This window comes from Aythya fuligula, chromosome 2, assembly GCF_009819795.1.
Source record: "Aythya fuligula isolate bAytFul2 chromosome 2, bAytFul2.pri, whole genome shotgun sequence".
NCBI lineage: Eukaryota > Metazoa > Chordata > Aves > Anseriformes > Anatidae > Aythya > Aythya fuligula.
In genome coordinates this window covers 17598015-17619188 of record NC_045560.1, presented here as the reverse complement: position 1 = coordinate 17619188, position 21174 = coordinate 17598015, and the positions used below count along the sequence as shown (strand labels likewise).

At 43.4% G+C, this 21174-nt stretch overlaps 1 protein-coding gene across 7 annotated transcripts in view; it reads right to left on the bottom strand.

Moving 5' to 3' along the window:
• Positions 1–21174, bottom strand: part of ABI1 (abl interactor 1) — a 76766-nt gene that overhangs the window by 22664 nt on the left and 32928 nt on the right. For all 7 annotated transcript variants that reach the window (XM_032180971.1, XM_032180972.1, XM_032180968.1 and 4 more), the window contains exon 3: positions 7980–8156. In XM_032180971.1, coding sequence (XP_032036862.1) covers positions 7980–8156 — 177 coding nt within the window. The remainder of the gene's footprint in view (positions 1–7979; positions 8157–21174) is intronic.

The following is a 21174-nucleotide window of genomic DNA, read 5'->3' as shown; positions in this document are numbered from 1 at the left end:
AAGGCTTCAAAAAAGCTTAATGGGACAAAGAGCAGCACTGAGGACTCCTACAGAAGCTGTAAGAAGCACGGCTCCCTTCTTCTGCTAGCTGTATTACCAGAGACAGTCTTGAGGCAGACACCAGCATCCTGGACAACACACACATCAAGACAAAAAGAGTGCACAGGCTTGCTGGGGGCGTTTGTGATGCTGAGGCAGAGAACAAGACGGAGTAGGATGCTCCCAGAAACAAGCTAAGTGGTAGGAAGCAGCAGTACTGGCTGGGGTTTCTTGCGAGCATCCTGGCAGAGAGGCGTTTTCAAGACAAGAACAGGGCCATTTTGCCGTTCCTGGGAAAACCTGCCAAGCATGTAGATGAAGTTTTAAGGGCTGACACAAATTTAAGAGACAGAAAACACAGGTTTAGGTTCAAGAAAGAGGAGCCAGCCCCCTGCATTTCCATATGAAGCAGCAGCACACCTGCAGGGCTTTAACTACTAAGGAGAGCAGGGTGGGTGAGGATGGAGAGCCAGCAGTGAGCTGGGAAGAAGTAATGTAGAGTGGGCAAAACCAGGTGTTTGTAACAGCCACGGAAGGCATTTAACAAAGGCAAAAGTACAGCTGCTTTTGTAACTGATACAGGGACTTCAGAGAACCTGGACTGGGAGTTTTAAATGTGTTTGGACAGGGCAAACAATGCCCTGGGACAGCCAAGTGATGACTCTAAGTAAGACGCTGACTTGCTTAAGGCAACTGTTTCAGCCTGCTCCATTCCGACAGTCCTAACAGGCCAAAAATGAACTGCAGAGAGGCAGGACTGTAGGGCTGTGCTGTACACAGCCAAAGGGACAAGGCCATGAATGGCCCGAGATTCATGACCAGCATAAAAGGGCAGGGGTCTGAGGCCATCAGAAGTATTTGGTAGCCAAAGGATGTCCAGACATCTGAAGGGCTCTGCCGGCTGGCCTCAGGAGGCAGCCATCTACAGAACTGTTTTTAATAGTTTCCATGCCAAGCAACAAGTCATGGGGGAACATTAGTCATGATTCAGGGAATCAGAAAGCTATTATTTGAGTTGCAAATTGTGTTTGGAAAACTCCAGTTATGAACACTGCACATAACTCACTTATGTGAGCAAACCTATCTGCAAGCACAGAAATACAAAGGGCCAGCTGCAACAGGAGCAAAACTCTCACCACACTGAAGTCCAGGACCTTCTTCCATACAGTTCAGGTATGAACTCTCCAGTCTGACACTGCAGCGGCTTTAAATTTCTGGGCAGGTCGGCTGTACCTCCCCTGCTGTATGCTGCTGCTATTTTTCCAGCTCCTGAATTTCAAGAGCCAATTTCGCTCTGTACTCCGCCGTACCTAGCGTCTCTGGAAGCAGTCATTAAAGGCTATCCAGGATAAATGCTGACAATAGGGAAACAAAGGTTTAGAAACTGCTGTTGCTCTAATCTGCATTAATAGAAGGTGTATGGCTAACTCGGAGCTTTAATATGTATACTCTGTAAAGGCAATAACCAGCCTTAGATCTGTTGTTACCTTTGGCCAGTAATCACAGTCACCAGCTGCAACAGAAAAGCACAGGACTGCTCTTGATGACTCTTTAGCCAACCTCCCCTTTTCCTTAAAAAGTTATATCCTTTATTAGCCAAGGAGGAATCATCTGGGACATCCTTGCAACAACCGCAGCGGGCTGTACCACCTTTGAAGTGCTGTTATGTCGCTGCAGCTAGGGAATCCAACTGCCCCCCAGGCATCCTCGCAGGTTTTTGTGCAAGGATTGCCTCCTGCCTTAGCAGTGGAGCAGTTTGGGATGTGGAGTAACACAAGATAACACAACCGGACCAGGAAAAGCAGCAGGAAGGGTAACTGTACAGGAAGGTTTAGGATGCTTCAGGAATGGAGACAGTAAGGCACTAGTCTAGATGTTTCCCCACAGAAATCAAGACACAGACTTAAGAAGAAGGGCATTTGTGATCAGAGATGGTTCTCAGAAGGCAACCTGTACGTGGGCATCAGACATTCAGGGTAACACACTTCTGCCACTAGTTCTGGGCAGTTTTTTAATGAAACCATTCCTGTGTCTGTTTCCTTACTGGAATGGTTCAGAAGTTTGTGTTTGTTTTTATATATATATATATTTTTTTTGTTATAATCTATTGTAAGGCAGCTATTTTGAGAAAAACTTCAGCTCCAAATCAATATTTCTTTCAAAAACGAATGTGAGCAAGTAAAGCTTCTGCAATTAAATCTCATTTTCTATCTGTAACATCACCTAGTATTATTTGCAACTTAGTAATTGCATAGCTTTCTGTTAACAGTAACCAGACGTAGCTTGTCACTATTCCTTCTCACCTTTATTTCCTCCTTTTTTAATGTCTTTTAGTTTCCAAACTAAGCAGGCAAAATTTTTCAAATCATTTTATTTTAAAACATTTTAATATATTAAATGGCTGTTAACAGAAAGAAACTACTCATAGACAATGGACAAATTCAATATTGTTCCCTCAGCAGTTATCAGTAGTCTTGTTCTGAGAAGATACATCGCATTCCTGCTTTGAAATACCTCAAGCTCTTTGAATTCTTTTAGTTGGTAATGTTGAGTAGCTACAACAAAATAAGGTTAATAAAAAATATTTTCAAAATTAGAAAAGAGAGACCTCATAGCGTTAAGTTTTCTTTGGAATGAGAAAGGCTTGAAACCTACGTCGTATCGGATTGCATGCTTCTGAACTTGAACTCTGCACGCTTCTGCACTTCCAGTAGCAAGTGCCCGATGAAAAGCGCTCACTGTCAGCACTCACCCCAGTCACCAGAGCTGGCAGCAGGAAGGGTTAGTTGTTCCCCCAGAGAAGCTTCTTTACCCTACAGCAATATTTACTGTTTGGCCACAACCCGCTGAGGGATGATGTGACAATAATGAAATTACAGCCTTTGAAGCATGAGTGTCCGACAGCGGCTAACGCAGGAACAAAGGCAGCAGAGGCTCAGGTTCAGGATCCCTGCCTCACTTTATTTTTATTGCAATGAATTATTCAAAAGTTAATACTCACGTGGCCAACACAAAGTCTTGTCCTAAAGGCAGGCATGATAAGGTGGCCTTCCACCCTCACACCAGCAGCTCATCTGCATTTTTGCCTCGCACAGAGGTAAGCACGAGGACTGCAGGTGCCTGGAGCAGGCTGCGAAGCACGACACGGGTGGGAGCAAGACTCCCTGCTGGAAGCTCAGTATTGGTTTGGCGAGCTTGGGCCACATCCCTACTTTAAGGGAGTCGTTCCAACTTCCATACGTGCATTTTATGGTGAGGAAGTTCCAGATTTTTTCTTCAAACAGCTGAACACAGCTCAAGGGAGTTGCAGAACTGTTTGTTGCATACAGCAAACTCCATCCAACTACAACTATTTGATGTTTTAATTTAACATGTATTCAACATTTTTATCGCCTTTACCATAAGTTATCGTTTCAACTTCCTACTTTGCTGCCATTTTACAGATTGCTGCAATTCCACCTGCCTCCTACCAAAAAAAGGCGTTGGAACAAAATCTAAGGCCATCACCAGGGCTTTCAAGGCGGCTTCCAAGCTTTCTCCTCCTTCTCCCCCCTCTTAAACCGAGGATTTTCTGTATGAGTAATTGTATTTGACCTATTTATTTGCTGGCACATTGCTTTTTTTTTTTTTTTTTCCTCCTCCTTTCACAAAAGAAGGGGAAAAGAAGGAAGGAAACGTTAAAGCAACCTCTGCCTAAATTTCCAACCAAGCTGTCTGCACAGGAAGGTGGGCTCTCACATCATAGCGGTTACTCTGATTTACCAAGAATGACTTCAGTTACATTCCCCTATCCCCAGAGGGTGACAGCTGAGCCTCTGATTTGCAGACTGGCACAAACACTTGCGTGTGTGTTTCTTGGAGCTATCTACACACAGTATTTGTGTAGTAAAGCCTTGTCTCTAGAAAACAAATTATAAAATTGTTTTGTCCTGCCTGTGACTGATGCTAGGCTTGACTTCATAGGCACACATATTAAAAAAAAAAAAAACAAAAAACAAACAAACAAAAAAAACCAGCTTTACTCCCTATGGAAATTTCATCCATATCAGGCCTTCCAAAAGGAAGGGTAGGGAGCGAGGAGTCAGCACAGCTTGGGGCTGCCGTGGAGTTTTGGACTGAAGGAGAAAGCACGTTAGCAATCCTAGGATAGTCTCTAAAAGCTTTTTTGTCGAGATGCTACTGGAGAGGGTGCTAAGAAATTGCACTGCCTTCCAAGGAGGTTTCCCACAGCAGGGCAGAAACCTGCTACAGAGAGCAGCTGCCTACCACCACCCGCCCCTCTCCCCATCAGCTGCCTCACAAAAATTGCTGCCTGCATGCAAGAGGCGGGCACGCAGAGCCCTCCTCCATGCCCCAAGCACAAGTTTCTGCTTTTGTGTCCCCTCTATATAGCCAGGAGAAGCATTTCATAGAGACAAGGAAAACAGAGTGTTCCTACAGAAAATGTACAGGGGAAGCAGGTATTTACTCTGAAGATTACATTTTTTTTAAAGTCTGAGGGTTTTTGTTTATATTTCATTTATTATCTTTACATAAAACAGTTCCAGATCACTCCTTAAAACATACTGCATATCTTAAAGACATTTTCACCATCCAGGATCAGTATTTCTCGAAATAAATAAAAGCAGGAACAGGATACAATCCAGCCTGTATCTTTGATCCCTCTTCCTTGTATTTCCTCCTTTCAGTTTCTTTATCAAATCCCATACCAAACCACCAAAAATAGAGTCCTATTAACGGCAATAAATCATCATCTATGGATTTCAAAGTGCTGCATAATTTCTAGTTAATACTAAATGTCAATGTATGTGTTATACTTTATTGACTGTTGCACAGCAGAGCTATAATCAAGGACGTGCAATTAGTACAGCTGAAAACTCAAACAATTCTTTTCCACCTAGAAAAAAAACACATGATTTCTAAGGCCTTACTGCAGATGGTGCTGCCTATCAGCTTGGAGAGAAATTTTTCTTAAGTCTTACTTCAGACTATGGTCAAGAAAGTATCTTCTAGGACCATCCTTGGCACAACAAAGCTTGCAGTGCAGTTTCCTGTACACTTCTAATTTGTATGTGCAAGAAGCAACCCAGCCTTTCAGCATCACTAGATATTTGTGCTGACTTCCAACAGGACCTGATCCACCAGTTTCTGAAGTTACTTTGGCTTGATTTTCTTAAAACAGCACTGTCTACATCTAGGTTTGCTACTTCCTTTGGAGCTTTGCTTTCCTTTAGAGCTGTGACCTGTGTCACACTCTAGTAAGCCCAGTAATATGCTGGCTAAATACATGTAATTATGTTATTCACTGTCTCAGCCCAATCTTCTCAACAATGTGTCCAGTGAAGGTCAAACGTTTGACACCTTCATCAATGTGATAGCCATCTTTATCTATCTACCTGAGGCCTGACTGACGAGCAGCTTGTTTCATTTGTTTAAGATGTCTACATACTAAATAGCAACATCATCTTTCTACTCACTGCTTCATGCTCCCCACAGTAGGAAACAGGCTCAGGCATATCGCTCAGGCAATCAATGTCACATTAAGACTCTAAAATGGGAGGATCTGTTCACTCTGTCAAGAGTAGAGAGGCCTTGCAGAGATCTTGACAAATTAAGAGGGTTGTGCAATTACCAACTGCATGAAATTTAATCAGAGCAAGTGCCGGATTCTGCACCCGGCAAGGGGCAACCCCGGCTGCACGCACAGGCTGGGGGTGAGAGGCTGGAGAGCAGCCCCAAGGAAAGGGGCCTGGGGGCTGTGCTGGAGGCCAGCTGGCCACGAGCCAGCCGTGTGCCCTGGGGTGCACCAGGGAGGGCATAAAGCTGGCAGAGAGCCTCCACAGAAGGGCTACAAAGATGGCAAAGGATCTAGAGGGGAAGACATGAGGGCCCTGGGTTTGTTCAGCCCCGAGCAGAGCAGGCTGAGGGGAGGCCTCATGGCGGCCTGCAGCTCCCTCAGGAGGGGAGCGGAGGGGCAGGCGCTGAGCTCTGCTCTCTAGGGACAGCGACAGGACCCGAGGGGACGGCATGGAGCTGGGACAGGGGAGGGTCAGGATGGGGGTTAGGGAAAGGTTCTGCACCCAGGGGTGGTCGGGCACTGGGACAGGATCCTCAGGGCAGCGGTCACAGCACCAAGCCTGCCAGAGTCTAAATGCTTCTTGAACAACGCTCTCAGACATATTTGTCTGATTTTTGGGTGGTCCTGTGTGGAGCCAGAAGTTGGACTTGATGATCCTTGTGGGTCCCTGCCAACTCAGTATTCTGCGATTCTATGTTTCTGACTCAAAGAAACAAGAGCAAGCTACAATTTCTAGCTGACTTATGAGTTGCTCATTTGGTTATTACTGGATACTGTTTCACTTCTGAAAAAATCAAGTTTGTAATACAGAATTAAACCACTGAGAGTTAAAAAAGCTTTATTAAAAATATTCCATAAGACCTGCCCCAAAATAAGTAAACAGCACTCTTTTCCACCCTCTGAATAAAAAGGGTCACTTTAATAAAGATGCCAGTACTCCTAAGAGCAGGTAGTCATATTGGAAAACGCAAGCGCTACAGCTTAACAACTTCAGTATTTAGGGATCAAGTAGCTTGTTTTGAGCCTGCACAACACAAGTAGTCTTTGAAGCTGATGCTTTGCTGCACTAAGAATAATTATTCTATTAAAAAAAAAAAAAGTTTTTTACAGCACCTGAACCCTGGAGCACTTAAATGTCGAAAAAAATATCCTGATGTTGAATTTGTGGATTCCTGCATTCTCTATTCATTGAGCTCTCTCCTTGCATACAGGCAGAAGTGTCGGTCTGACTCCAGTATTTCTATTCTACAGCTATTCAAGAGGCTTGTCTTTCAGGCTTCTTCAGTCCAGTCCCTCTCAAATTAATAGTGTGAAAAATTCCTACGAGTTACAGATTTAGTACAGGTTTGGCTACCAAAAAAATAAAACTAAAAAAAAATTTAAAGTCAGGTAGTTGAAAGACACTACATTAATTCATAGCCTTGAGCTGTCATAGCACAGAGATGCTTTTTAAGTTGTGTTGGAATTAGACTCCTCTAGGCATTCACAGGGTTACTACAATGCAGGAGATACTTTGGCACTCTTCTGTGTTAATTCTGAAAGATCTGTTCCTCAAGAGCTCAGCCATTCAAATGGCACTTGAAGGGCTGATCTAGCTGCTCTGACTGACCAGAGTACATCTAGCTTTAGAGGACACACAGGTCTTGAATAAAAGCTTTTTAATTCTATTCAAGGGAAGACTGTTGTGAACTGAATATACCTGAAGGCCTGCTCTGGGGGGAATGCAAGGTTATTATTTGCTATGAAAAGATGTCCAGGGAGCAAAGGGTGTTACAGTAATTCATTTTAACCATGGTGATTTCAAAAGATGTATACGTTAATTTATGAAAGGTTTGATTTAGAGCGAAGAAAAATGAGGCTGCCAAATGCACTAATGGGAGAGAGAGATCAAACGCCACTGAAATTTTAATACCAGCTATCTGTCCCCCCTGTTCCCACTTCCCCCTCTCCTCCCCCCATAAAAAACCACTAGCCAGTTTTCCTATAACAGGTGACTTATTTGTCTCAGTACTTTAAGACATAAAGGGACTGGCAGAGACAGTTTAATCAGGGGAGGTAGTAGTGAGAATTTTAGCAGTCAGTCACGTCCTTTTTTTGACAAGTCACTAAGCTTAGATCATGAGCCAGTATTTCCAGACACTGACTACCATAGATAGTCACAGGGTGACAAACATTGCTCAAAAAAAGTATTATTGTAAAACAATCCATTCTGTTATTGAAAAATTTGCATGTGGGAGCGTATCAAACCCACAGTCCTTCCTACTATAAGTGAGCTAAACATTTTTATGTCAGTAACATTCTGCCCCAACCCTATCTCTTGGTCTGTACTACTTGGAGTCCTGAAGTGTCCAAGTATTCTTACCTTTACGCCATGGCCAACATCATCCAGCACCGTGTAGTCTATAGGTTTTCGAATATACCTTACAGGACGCTCCATGTTCGCTGGCGCTATAATTTTGTGAGTTCTCGATGTGTTCTTATTGGTCGTCAAAATGCCTATCTCTCTGCGAGCGACCTTTTCTTTATGGATGTCCACAGTCTAGATTGAAAACAAGAAAGTATGGGTTTCTTTAGGCATTTGTTGTTTTTCTTTTCAGAGCTATCTACATGTTTAGGCTATGCTATTAGACAAAGATTCTGAACCGAGTTAATGCTGCTGGAAGGATGCCAGGTTATTGACGAGACGAGTTTAATCTACACGAGCATTGTTTGAAAATTATGCTTTAATGAAATAACCAATATTAATAATAAAATTACAATTATACATTACTGCTTTGATGCTCTAAAGACACTACGCAGATACAGTATGTGCAGATTAACCCTCGACATTCTTATGAGTGACAACAGCAATAAATCACTCCCACTCCCCAGCTGGGAAACCAGGACAGACAAGCTCAGCAGTTTGCCCAGAGCCCCAGAGGGGGACTGGGCTTGGGAAGTCTGCGAGGTAATTTCTTTCAGCAGAGCCATCAGTGTATATTAAAGTTACAGCGTGCAAAGGGAAGGACCAGTCTCAACCCTGACACTAGTCTCGGTCACACTCTTTACAGCACGTTTACTGAAAGAATAAAATGGAGCCTTAGAGATTCAAGGAAGAGAATATAACAGCCACACCCATGTTAAGCTCCATCATTATATTAGGAAATTCCTAGAGAGACAAAGAAAGGTCAGCCCTGCATTGTGTGAAGGATCATACTAGGCCTCGCGTACCAGATGCGTGCTTCTACATGCAAGATAACCGCTGCTTAAACCCTCCTTGAGGTAGAACAAGTCCAGATCAAGCATCAGATGGACATAGAAAACCCCACCTCTAGGAAGCCTATTTCAGTGCCCAGGGATTTAATTTACCGGTTTAAGTAGTTACTAGAACCTCAGGATCTCATTGCAGAAGATGGTACCTGACAAAAACCACCACTCTAAGTCACTTTGAAGAAAACCTATTAAACCATCACTTTTTCCACTACAGAAAATAATTCTTAGTCTGTAAGAGTCGATTTCTCCTGAACAGACAGAGTGTCAAAGCTCAGGAAAAAAAAATAAAAAAATCACCCATCAGTACTGGTTTGGGTACATCTCTAGAAATGCCCTAAGCTAAAGTGGGTATTAGCAAGAGCAAGGTTTTGTTTAGTGAAGCAGAACCAAAGATGAAGCATAAAATTAGTTTGTGTGTCACTCCACATGAGGCAGGATGAAAAAGAAAAAGGTAAACATCAAGGAAATGACCATTTCTAATTTCTAGAAAAGCCAGCACTCGGTGTTTGGAGTTCACTATCAAATTCCTTCAATTGATAACTCTTCTACCCCCCTCTTTACCAAATGTATACGCTCTCATACTGTTTAATTTTCTTAAGTATAGAAAGAAATTCTTCAACAGCTTTAGGACGTGGCATTGCAGATTGCAAGTGGGAACACAAGTGGAGAAGCATCTAAAAGCAGTGATATCAAGCAAGCTTGTTTTCACAGCTTAAAGCCAAATAATAGACAGCTTGTAACACTGCAAAAGGGTCTTACTTTGAAAGGTAAGGAATCATAACAGAAATAAAAGTTCTGATTTTTCCAGAGCTATGCAAGACATTACGTGTGTATGTCTGCATTAGCTTATTTGGAGTAAGTTAATTACATACCCCCAATGAAGTTTTGGAAGCTTCGGGTCAAGCTTCATTGTTTTAAATACTCATACCCTGAAAAAAATACCAGTCAGGGTGGAAAAAAAAAAAAAAAAAAAGCACCTTTCTAAATTAGACAACCCTAGACATGAAGCATTTGTCATTACATCAGTATCAAATACATCAGCCACTGCACCCACGTTTGTTCTGGAAGCCAGTTTCACAGAAGACAGCAAAGACTTAAGAACAAGACTACCTGTGTTTCTTCAACTCCAGCTATTATTTGTTCTTTTCCTTTTAGAGACTGAAATGTGTTAGTACTGTCTTTTAGTTGGCTTTCAGCAAGATCAAGAGCCATTATTTGAGTATTCTGCTACACGATCTTAGCTCATCTCTCCTCCAATTCCTCTGTACAGCTTGAACCCTTTTGTTCGGCAAGCCACTAAAATGCAATGCCTCACACTATCTTGCAGAACTCTAAGGTGCAACTCCTCACATTTTTAATACATGAGGACTGCACAGGTAAAAAATAAACACTTCAAAGTCACCTAAGTAACATGGGATGCCACAGAGAACGTCATCATAAGGCACACGCTACAGGGTCTTAAAAGAGGATGTTTTAAAATACTACTGTGCACAATTAAATTCATATTTTTACTTTACTCTTATGAGCAGAATCTGTTGCTACTAATAATTATTTTTTTTGTGCAGTGTGGACAAAAATGCATCTTTATACTAGCACTTCTCTTAATGTTGATGACAAAGAAAACAACCGAAGCTCGTCACAGTACAAAAACACGCATCTTTTCCTAGCAGGTGGCTCATGAAGACTGACTTTTCCTCCCTGCAATGAACAATGAATTCCATAAATTACTAGAGCAGAGAATAAGAGATTTGCTGTTCAAAGCAACCGAGACTGCAGCTCTCACTTCCCACATCTGGTACACTAGGAAAGCAAGGTGGTGTTTTGCCCTGTGCAAAGCCAAGGCTCCAAACATATGCTTTGCACATAACAATGCACGTGAATTGTTGTGTGTTCAGCAGACAACACAAAGCACAGTAGCTGCTCATTTTTATATTTGTATGTGTATTAATTTGCTTGATGGTGATGTGGAAGTTTATCGTTTAGTCATCGGCAACAGAGCCTTGATTATTTCACTTCCAGAAAGAGGAAAAAGCCATTTCTAGCAGGATAGCATAGCTGTCCAGCCAGACAACTGCGAATTCCCACGTGAGACAAGCCAAACACACCGGGTAAAAGCCAAACCTGGCCATCCTGGCACCAGCATCCTGGCCACAGCTGGCACCTGCAGCTGTGAGCTGGTGCCCGCTTGGATGTGATAACAGGATGGCTCAGTGGTAGGTGGCTTGCCATGTCATACACAAGACCTAATTCTACCCTTCAGAGATGAAGAGAAGCATCTCTGGTGTAATTTAAGGTTTGGGATATAGGGATGGGATTCTCACTTCTAGACAACATCATCCAGAAGGAACAAGTCCAACACTGTACTGATTTGGAGAAGAGGAAAGGCAGCCCTTCCAGAAGCACATGTGTTTTTTAGGAAACAAATTAAAGCTAAACCCTTTTGCCACTGTAACTAGGTGCTAGGGAACTCACCAGCTAATCCCAGAAGCAAAGTTGGGCTTGGAGGTTGAAGGGACTGTTAATGATTAGCTGCCTCCGCTGTCTGGCTGCTTCCAACCATTTGAAAGAAGCAGTGGATCAACAGGATGTGGAGTTAAACTTTAACTGCTTGCTTTCTCAGAAGTAGCCTCAAGGCCAAGTGGAGTGCAGCAGTGATGCAGCAAGAAGTGAATTTTTTTCCTTTTGTGTGCCTCTGACACAGCTCTACCCATGCAAGATGCTCTCGACAAATCCTTTAGAGACAGAAGCTGCAGTATGCGTGGCCAAGCTAATCTGGGGAAATATCTCAACAGTTTAATGAAGGCCACATATATAAGGATCAGATTTAAAAAACAACTTCAAGCTTTGGTCATCTTCATAATATTGAACCCCTGCATCTCAAACCACTTTCATGAGCCACATACTCGCACAGCCACAGCTTTTCTCATTAAGTGTAAGCACAGTTGGTAAAGAGCAGGCTTTTTTTAATCTATTCATCTGCTGTTGCCAGTATCAGGCTGTCCTGAACACCAAGACAACTCACTGCACCAACACCACAGATTCACACCAGATAAACGCCTGGCGAGGAGATGAGGGGAAGCAATTTGTGGCACTGGGAAAAGCTGCCAGGCCTTGGGGAAGAGTGGGTTAACAGCAGAGGGGTAACCCAGCCCTCAGCAATCGTGGTTATCACATAAAAAAGTAGACAGATGAACCCCCCAAAAATATTTTAATAATTTAGTTTAAGAAACTACAAACTATTTTTTTTTTTTTTTTTTGTAAAAATCAACATCACTTTCACCCATGTCTTCAGGGGTGAGTGAAAAGCCACTTCAAGGGCATTTCCTTGATTTAAAAATGTAATGTTCAACATACATCAGACAGAAACAATCCTAAAATTAAGCCACCATTTTTAATGATAGCTTTTCAGGCCATTTCATACAAAACTTTCAGATTTTAAAATCATATCATAATTGCCCTTCAAACAACTGCACTGTGCTGCAAAGATCTGCCAGGAGGTAACTTTTCAGTTTGGCTCCAGGTTCATTCAGACAAGAACATGTAGGCTCAAACTCCACAGGCCACCTGAAGCTGCTATTTAAGAGAAAGCAAGGAGAAAAGGAAGGCAGAACTGCTTGTTACTAGCCACAGCGCTCCCTAATTTTGACATTGTTTTCCTTTTTCGCCTTTTCAGTTTGTGGTTGAATACGGGGTTGAGTTTATTACTGAAACTTGATTTGAAATGAAGTAAAACCTTGATTACAGGGCACATCAGCATTGCACACATCTAGGTGTTAGCAACAGCAGTTAGGATTATTCTATAGGAGCAAAAGCACAGACACAAGACAGCAGCACGACCCCTTACCACTTCCCAGCCCCATCCTCCCAGCGTATTTGGTGCAACTACAGATCACCTGCATGAGTCTTGGCAAGTGGACCTGCACAAAGCTGGTGCTGGACTTCCTGCAAGTCATCTCTAAAAACTGCTAGGGTTTGTGCTTTTAAACAGCAAGTTAACAGGGAGAACAGGACTTCATTTGTTTCGCATCTGAGAGCAGTGAAATCCCTGTAATCAAAAACTGTATTGCTGGCAATATAAAGGAAAAGAATGCCATAAAGATAAAAGTAGGATTTCTGCTCAAAGACAAAACAATTGCAACACTAGATTTGACGTATCAAGTCAGGCTAGCAAGCCGTCAAGTGTGCTTTCAGCAGAAATTTTGCTTGATGTTATAAAATACTGGGCAGATGCACAAGCTTCAGACTGAGCCCAGTCAATAAAACCCTGCAATGCATGCGGCAGGGAGCGGTGCAGAGAAAGGAGTTTCATTTCCTTCCTGGTACAACTGTCTTGATTCCAAGCTTTCTTGCTTGTATTTGAATATGAAAAGGAGGATCTGTTCTACTATCTGTAATTCTATCTACAGCTTCTGACTGCTTATAGCAGTAAAATACAGAATCACGGAATCATTAAGGTTGGCAAAGACCTTCAAGATCATCTGGTCCAACCATCCCCCTACCAATGTCACCCACTAAACCATGTCCCTAAGCACAAGGTCCAACCTTTCCTTAAACACCCCCAGGGAGGGTGAGATAACTACACAGATAGGTAATTCTACAGATTAACAAGCATGAAAATAAACATTAACATGTTCCAGTAAACACACATTTTCTATTAAGTACTACAGGCTCATACACCCAGCCTGCCAATTGTAGTGTTAACCAAAGGAAACTTAAGAAACACACAGAGATGCTTTCAGCATCCCCTAAATAAAACAAGAAAAAAAAAAAATTACTCTTTAGTTTTGTTCCTAGATCCAACTTTAACATTAGCCCTTACTGATATTCTCCAAAACGGCAGATTTTATTTCAGTGTCTCGCTACATAGTCTACACAGTAAATTTTCCTGAAGTTAAACAATCTGATGAGACCAGAAGCATTAACCTGTTCTGGTTTAGAAATACTTATCCCACTGCTACTTCCATAAAGCACATTTAATGAGACTTTTTAAATAAACAAGTTACAGTTAATCAAATAATGCCACTGAAGGGAGCCAGGACAACACACATTGTACAGACTACCTGCAATGAAGTTGTTTGACCTACAAAAAAGATTAGTTAAATCCCCAGCTTTAATGAGCTCAGACAGTTGACTTCAGGCAGAGCACATCTCACGCTATTATTTTGTGAAGAAAATTCAAAATAAAGCTTAGTGTATTCAACAGATGAAAACGTGAACATACACTGCAAGAGAAATTTGAGAGCAAAGATCAGTCAGGAGTTCAAGGCACAACAGGCATGAAAAAGCATGAATGGTTTGGGGATTTTTCCTCCTCCTTGGAGACATCACCTATAGATATCTACACAGTATTACAAATTATATCTTTCATTAACTCTTGATCAAAGTGCAAGGAACAAGTATTTGCCTTGATTATCATTGCTTACATGTCGTGTGATACCCATCAAAATAGTGTTCAAGAACCTCAGGAATGTACCTACAGAAATAAAAACCTTTCATCTTGCTTAAGAATGAACAAACTTCAGTAATGATTATAAAAAAGGTCAGAACTAAGGAGTTCAGGACATGTCTGTTATCGTTTCTGACTATCAGTTATCAACTGGAGATGAAAGATGCAGCTAAGGTAAGCTAATAATCAAACACGAAGATTTCCTCAGACGTGCAGATTTAACTGTCTGTCAATAAACACACAAACGTACAGGTTGACCCACAAAGAGGCGAGTCCTCCCTGGTTTGAGGCCCTACTGGAATCCCAATGTCAACCACTGACAAGAGATACCTTGAACACCTCGTCCATGTCTGCACCGACCCAGTTACAAAATGGAACTGGGCAAACTGGGGGGCATCTGCCTCTTCCCACCCCTCTTCTAAGCCTTGCTCAAAGAATGGATCAAAAGCTTGGTCAAGTCCTACAACCTCATTCCCTTCCCTGAATTTTCTTTAATCAACGATGTTTAAAGTGAACAATAATCCTTAATAACCCAGAATCTCCTGCCGTGCTTTCTGAAGCCGCACCGTGCAAGACAGGTTGCCCGTAACCTCCAGCAACGTAGGAGGCAACTGAAATAGATTTAGGAGTCACAGTTCCCGAGCTGCAAACCCAGCAAACTTTTCTTGTAGGTTTATAGATAGAAGTTTCTCTCACATTCCCTTCAGCGTACAGACAAGTTCCAGCAGTAGGACAGCCCTCTCCAGACAGCTTCATCTCCTGAAGCCCTGGGAAATCCCGGCCTCCTAAGGTGAAAGGCTAGAGGACCCAGATAAGCCTTGCCTCTTAATCTGATGTATCACCTCCCTTTTACCGCAGGCAGGGTTCACAATCAAGAGATTTTATAGATTAACACAACGAACTGAGGTCATCAACATACATACAGCAGCTTACAATCTCTATAAAATGTTTACATCCTCCTGAAGGGGAAAGGCTATAGATGGGGCGAAGGAAGAATTATGAAAGAAATACCAAGTCCCATTTCCAGAGGTAACACATACATAAGTGAATACAATTTTTTATGTCTCTGCAGATACACACACTGCTAACAATGCCATTTACCAACATCACTCAGTGTTGGGGAGGAGAGGATGCTGAAGATTGACGATTGTGTTTTATTTTCACAGTTCCAGTTTACTGCTACAACTGGACGTCGTCTATGTTTGAAGGCAGATTGTTTTTCAGTTTATCCTACGAAGCTGGCCCTTGACTTTAGAATTTAAATCTTTTTCTTTATACACACACCAGCAGATTTGTCTCAGGTTCTCCTAGCAACAGTCACCAGCATAAAGCAGACCAGATTTTCTGCAAAACTGAACTAAAACATCAGAAATCTAAACAAATGTTCTACCTTTACATAAATATTTTGCCTGGGATATCAGGAAAATTGGGGATGGGAGGCAGTGGGGAAGTACACCACAGACAGTCCACAGCATGTCCTGCTCAAGAAATTTAACTTGATGAAATAATATCTGAAGCTGGAGCAAGTCAGGTGAGGGGCAAGCTTAACAGAAAACTGATTTCTGACCGACAGAGTGTGTGCTTGCAAGTGTTAAAGTACTGATATATATTTAGGAAAATGGGGAGTGGAGGTGGTTGCTGATACACTGATGAGCCTCACTAAAATCAAGGAGCTCAAAACAAGAGAAACAGGCTTAAAGCTTACAAAGAGCCTCACCTTTGGCCCTCCTGCTGTTCTGAAACCAGAAACCTTCCTTCCTAAAGAAGAGCAGGGTTCACTATTGGACTGAAAGACCACAGACTGCATTTGGGAAGTTGGGAAGTTGCACATACAGCAGCCTTGAAAAGGAGAGAGAAGAGCTTTGTTCAGCAGAAGGATTATTTATATAGATCCTTTTCAGAGTACCCTGTTGGCAAATCTAGTCACATACTTTGCTGGAAAAAGTAAGCAGAAAGGGGACAGAAAGCAAGGACACGCTGGAGGGGCCGGGAGCGGGTGCGTGACATTCTAGGACAAGAATCAGAGCAAGGAAAGCAACCCACTAGTCCAAGAGCTGGAATCAAGTTCATGCTTGACTTTTCTCTCCTGGTGCCAACTGGAAACAGGAGGGCTGCTATGGAGGACACATGCTCATCCTTCACACAGGACTGGAGGAAAGAAAGGAGGCTCCTCATGTTATCTTCCAACAGCCTGCTTGCAGGAGATGCTGAGCCGAAATGGGGCAGCTGAAGGAACTCAGCAGGTCCGGCCTGTGCAATGCCACCTCGCAGAATTAGGCTCTGTAAACGAGGAGCATCTCTGAAGAGTCACGAGGGCACCTCACCACATCCTCACTGCCGGCCCCGCAGCTGAAAGGAAGAGGACGTTAACGCAGGGCATACGGAGAGGGGATCTGCAGAGTATTTCTGGGAACGAGGAGAGAGCTGTGGGAAGGCAGGCTGGCAGATGGCGACTGACGACAAATGGAGCTGAAGTCCTGCAGAGGAAGAGATTTCAGCAGCCCTGCGGAGACCCTCGGTGCGGAGAGAAAACGGTTAAGGCAACAGACCTCCCTCCTCCCCGGCTGCATTGGTGACATGCCAGAAGCCCTTTGCTCAAGTTCGCAGAAGCATGGGGGAAATGGAACTTCAAACATCTGGAGCACGGGGGTCAGAAAGCGCTGCAAAGGCAGCTGGCCCCGAACGCAGGAGCAGGCGGTCTGCCGGGACATCAGTGGAGCGAAGGGAAGAGGTGGGATGGCTCCGTGGCTAGGAGCAAGAGGCTGGAAGACGGCAGATTGCAGCAGCTCTATTCCTGGCTCTGCCAGACTCCCTGTGCTCTGCCAAGTCCCTCCACAGCTCGGGCCGGCTCCGAGGCCGCCCGCGGGCATCCACACTCTGAGCCTACACAGGCAGAGCTCTGAGGGGCTCGTGTAGCAGCCGGGCTGCCTCCAACACCTGCCCCAAGCACTGCCAAAAGCAGTGACAAAGATACCAGGGGTTCCTCCGAGTTGCTGGGGACAGCAGCAGCTTCCGTGGCATTTTTCCCTGCTCTAACGAAATGCCCAATCTCTCCAGAAAACGCTTTCCAGTATTTGCGGAGGTTCAGCAGCAGCTGAAGGCACACCACCACTTCACAACTGTTTTGACACAGGAAGCACAGAATCAGCTCTATCAGCTCAAAACCACAGCTCCTGGCAAGTTACCAACTGCTAGCCATCCACTTGAGTCCCTTGCTCTGCAACAAACCCCTGTGGGAAGGACAGTGCCCATTTTGGTCTATTTTCCCACGTGCCCAGTGATAGGATGAGGGGGAATGGGCTAAAGTTGCACCAAGGGAGGTTTAGGTTGGATATTAGGAAGAACTTCTTTACCAAAAGGGTTGTGAGGCACTGGAATGGGCTGCCCAGGGAAGTGGTGGAGTTACCATCCCTGGAGGTCTTTAAAAGACGTTTAGATGTAGAGCATAGGGATATAGTTTAGTGGGGACTGTTAGTGTTAGGTCAGAGGTTGGACTGGGTGATCTTGGAGGTCTCTTCCAACCTAGACAACTCTGTGTGTGATTCTGTGTGTATTCAGTCACCCCTGCTCCCCTCATCCTTTCTTCACCAAGACACGATCCCAATAAAGGAACAATAAAAGGTATATCTACAGCTCGCTAGAGGAGGAGAAATGTTCTACACCATCAACAGAGTACACATTTTAATGATTAACTAACACCAGTTGCATTGCTAGCACAGGTTTCCAGAGAAAAACCCACCTAAATGGAACCAATGGCTTGTTAATTATATTTGAAAACAAGCCAAGAACGCAACAAATCTGCTGATTAGAAGTGGTCTTTAAAATAGAAGACACTTCAAAGGAGAAGTGCTTCAAGTGTGCAGCCCTCCTGATTGATGCTGACAGAACAACAGTTGGGATGTGCAGTCATAACGTGTTAACTTTGTGTTCAGTCTTCAAAAAGCACAAAATCAGATAAATGCTTGTGCTTATGCAAAGTCAAAATCCCAACTGTATGCATGGGTTTATTTCAGTACCTGAAATTGGATTTTAGTCATTCTGAATTGCATTTTTGCTGGGTATTCCTCAAGATATGCATGCATGAGTAGGTTCATTTGAAAAACAAGAAAAAATATGCTTATGCAAGCTCCCACATGAGAATTTCAGCATTTTAAAGTGGCTGAATGAGTCCTCCTTTCCTTACTGGAAGCAATGCACTTGTCTAGAATTAAACAAAACATACAAATCTAAATATAATCTCGACTGAAGAAAAGCACAAGGACAGAAAGGAAAAATTAAAAGGCTTCTTCAGTAGTTTGGACTCGCTAAAGAACCACCATGGGAGTAGAACAAAATTGTATGTCAAATGAGAAGCATTTTGTGTGCCAGAAAAAGCAACTTCATAGGAGATGAACATGTGCAATTGCAAAGAGCACTGCAGGTGGCTGAAAAGGAAACCATCTAAAAAAAGCCTATAAAAAAATAAACTCAACAGAACAAGTTTGAACTTTCTGAAAGTTTGTCAGAGGTAAGGAACTGAAAAAGCTGGAATGACAAGCCAGAACGTTAATGCCTAAAGGAAAAAAAAATGTAGCCCCCCACTTCACCTCCCCACGTTTATTTGTAACCTGGCATTTCAAAATTTAAGGGGGAAAAATCATAAAAAGTGACCTAACACAGCCTCGGTGTTAATTACTATGGTTTATTTTATCTCTAATAGCAAAAATAAAAGATTTTCCCAATACAGTGGTATGTTATGTGGTTAGGAGAGTGGACTTACTGTGCATAGCATGATTATTATTTTAATAAAGAACGACAAAATTCCCACATAAAATTTATTATTTGTCACATGTATGTACTTGGACATTTTCCGAATTAATTTTTTGGATGTGTACTTTTCCTAAGAACACACGAGAAATCCCATCAACCCACAAAGTCACCCCCCTTGCCCAAAAACCAGAGATGAATTCAGACACCTAGATGGTGTCTAAGACTGACAGTCCTGGGACAGACTGTTTCCCTAAGACATAAAAGTGGTGCCATACAGGTGGAAAGGACGTGGAGTATCCTCCAGCCACCTGCCAATGTAGCTTTGATTACAAATCATCCAAGGGACAAGTTATTTCCATACCTCTTTGATCCCACCTCATCTGATGGGGCCTATTTTTTCTCTTAGGCCCAGTGCTGGGGGGTGCTGTAAATAAGATGGCAGAAGCAACCCGTAGCCACCACAGATCCCATTTAAAAGCTCTCAATACACTTATTCCGCCCCGTAGTTGACTTCCTACCCGTGCTACTACCTTTGGTGTGTTACTGCAGCAAAAAGCACTCCCGTGTCACTTCAACACCAAAACAACGAGTATCTGACAAGCTCTTCATTTTTGTTTTCAGAGACAAATATAGAAAAAGAATTCAACTCTCTAATCCAGTCTCTCCTTTCTCAATCCCCCTTCTGTAAACAGCTCTCTCCTGGAGGTGTATCAGAAGACAAGCCATATGCTTAAAAGCATCGTCAGCTTCACTCAGCTCAAAACCTCTTCCAAAAATCCCAGTCTCCACAGCACTGGGAACGAACGAAGACATTCAAGCAAAAAAAGGAGAGTTAGCAAAATCCCCTGACAAGTATCATAAGAGAAGGAACTATTTTGGACTGAGTCATACAGACGACTTGCAATTTGGGATAAAAAAAATCAGAAAACAGACAGCTCAGTCACGCATGTATGACATTTAGGAGTTCAGAGGGAGGGGGCAGGGCAGAGGGAATTACTAAGGCTGCTGCACTTCTCCATTGCCATTGTAATTTACACACACACAACTAAGAGGAAGTTACACGCTCCTGTAGGTGGATTTCCTTCAGTCTCCTGCTCTTGGCCGCCACCCATGTGAAATACTGCTGTTGTATCTGCTGGGAACATCCGCGTGGCCTTGGCAGTCCCAGCAAGCAGCATGTACGCCTACTGAGTCACAGCCTTCCCCAGCCAAAATTCTTCCAGGCAAAGCCAGGGCACTCCAGCAGAGGATCCCAGCCTGCGAGGAAACCATCCCAGCACCTGCCCCCTCCTGCAGGATCACTGCTCAGCTCCATCCTGCCTACGGAGGCTGATGGCAAGCTGAGAGCAAGTACCTACTAGTCCTGAAGACAAGTCTTGCGTGTAGGCACAGAGGGTATCACTACATCCCCCTGCTGAACATGTTATCCCAGCACTGTTACCCTAATTTCATTACCCAGACTGATTATATACGTGTTCAGAACTGGGTGGTCAGTTAAATATCTGTGCTCTGATTGCCATAAAGATTTAATGTGACTGCAAATGCTTGGGGAGAAAAAGAACGCCAGCCTTGGGAGATGATGTGTCGAAGGCAGTCTGCAGAAGAAGGGCAAAGTCTGTAGTTTTCATGATTTTGTCTCCAGGATAACTGATCCCATGGCTGGGGGCAGGCAGAGAGAACGAAACGCTGCCTGGCGCAGGAGAATGGCATGAAAAAAGCAGATGGGACACGTCTTCAGTGTCACTTTAGGCAATGTCAAATGAACGCCATGCAGATGCTGGCCAGCAAACTGATCAAAGCAAGCTGAGGAAGGCACGCTGGTGTCCTGCAAAGATATTCCTGTTCCTCTGGTGGGTTAAAGGCTGCAGCAGCATTTCAAGAGAAAGCCCCGCAATAAGGAGCAGCACTGACTCATGCACAACTGGCCTTTGACTCAGGCAATAGCACGTAGCTCAGCACACACACAAATTGCTGAGCTCCAGTAACTGCATGGCAAAGCAGCTGGGATCGATTCGCTGCTACGCTTACCTGAACCGGTGGTGGGCAGTGAAATACTTCCCTGAGAGATAAAGGGGCACATCAGGATGCAATTTAATGGACTGCAGAGACA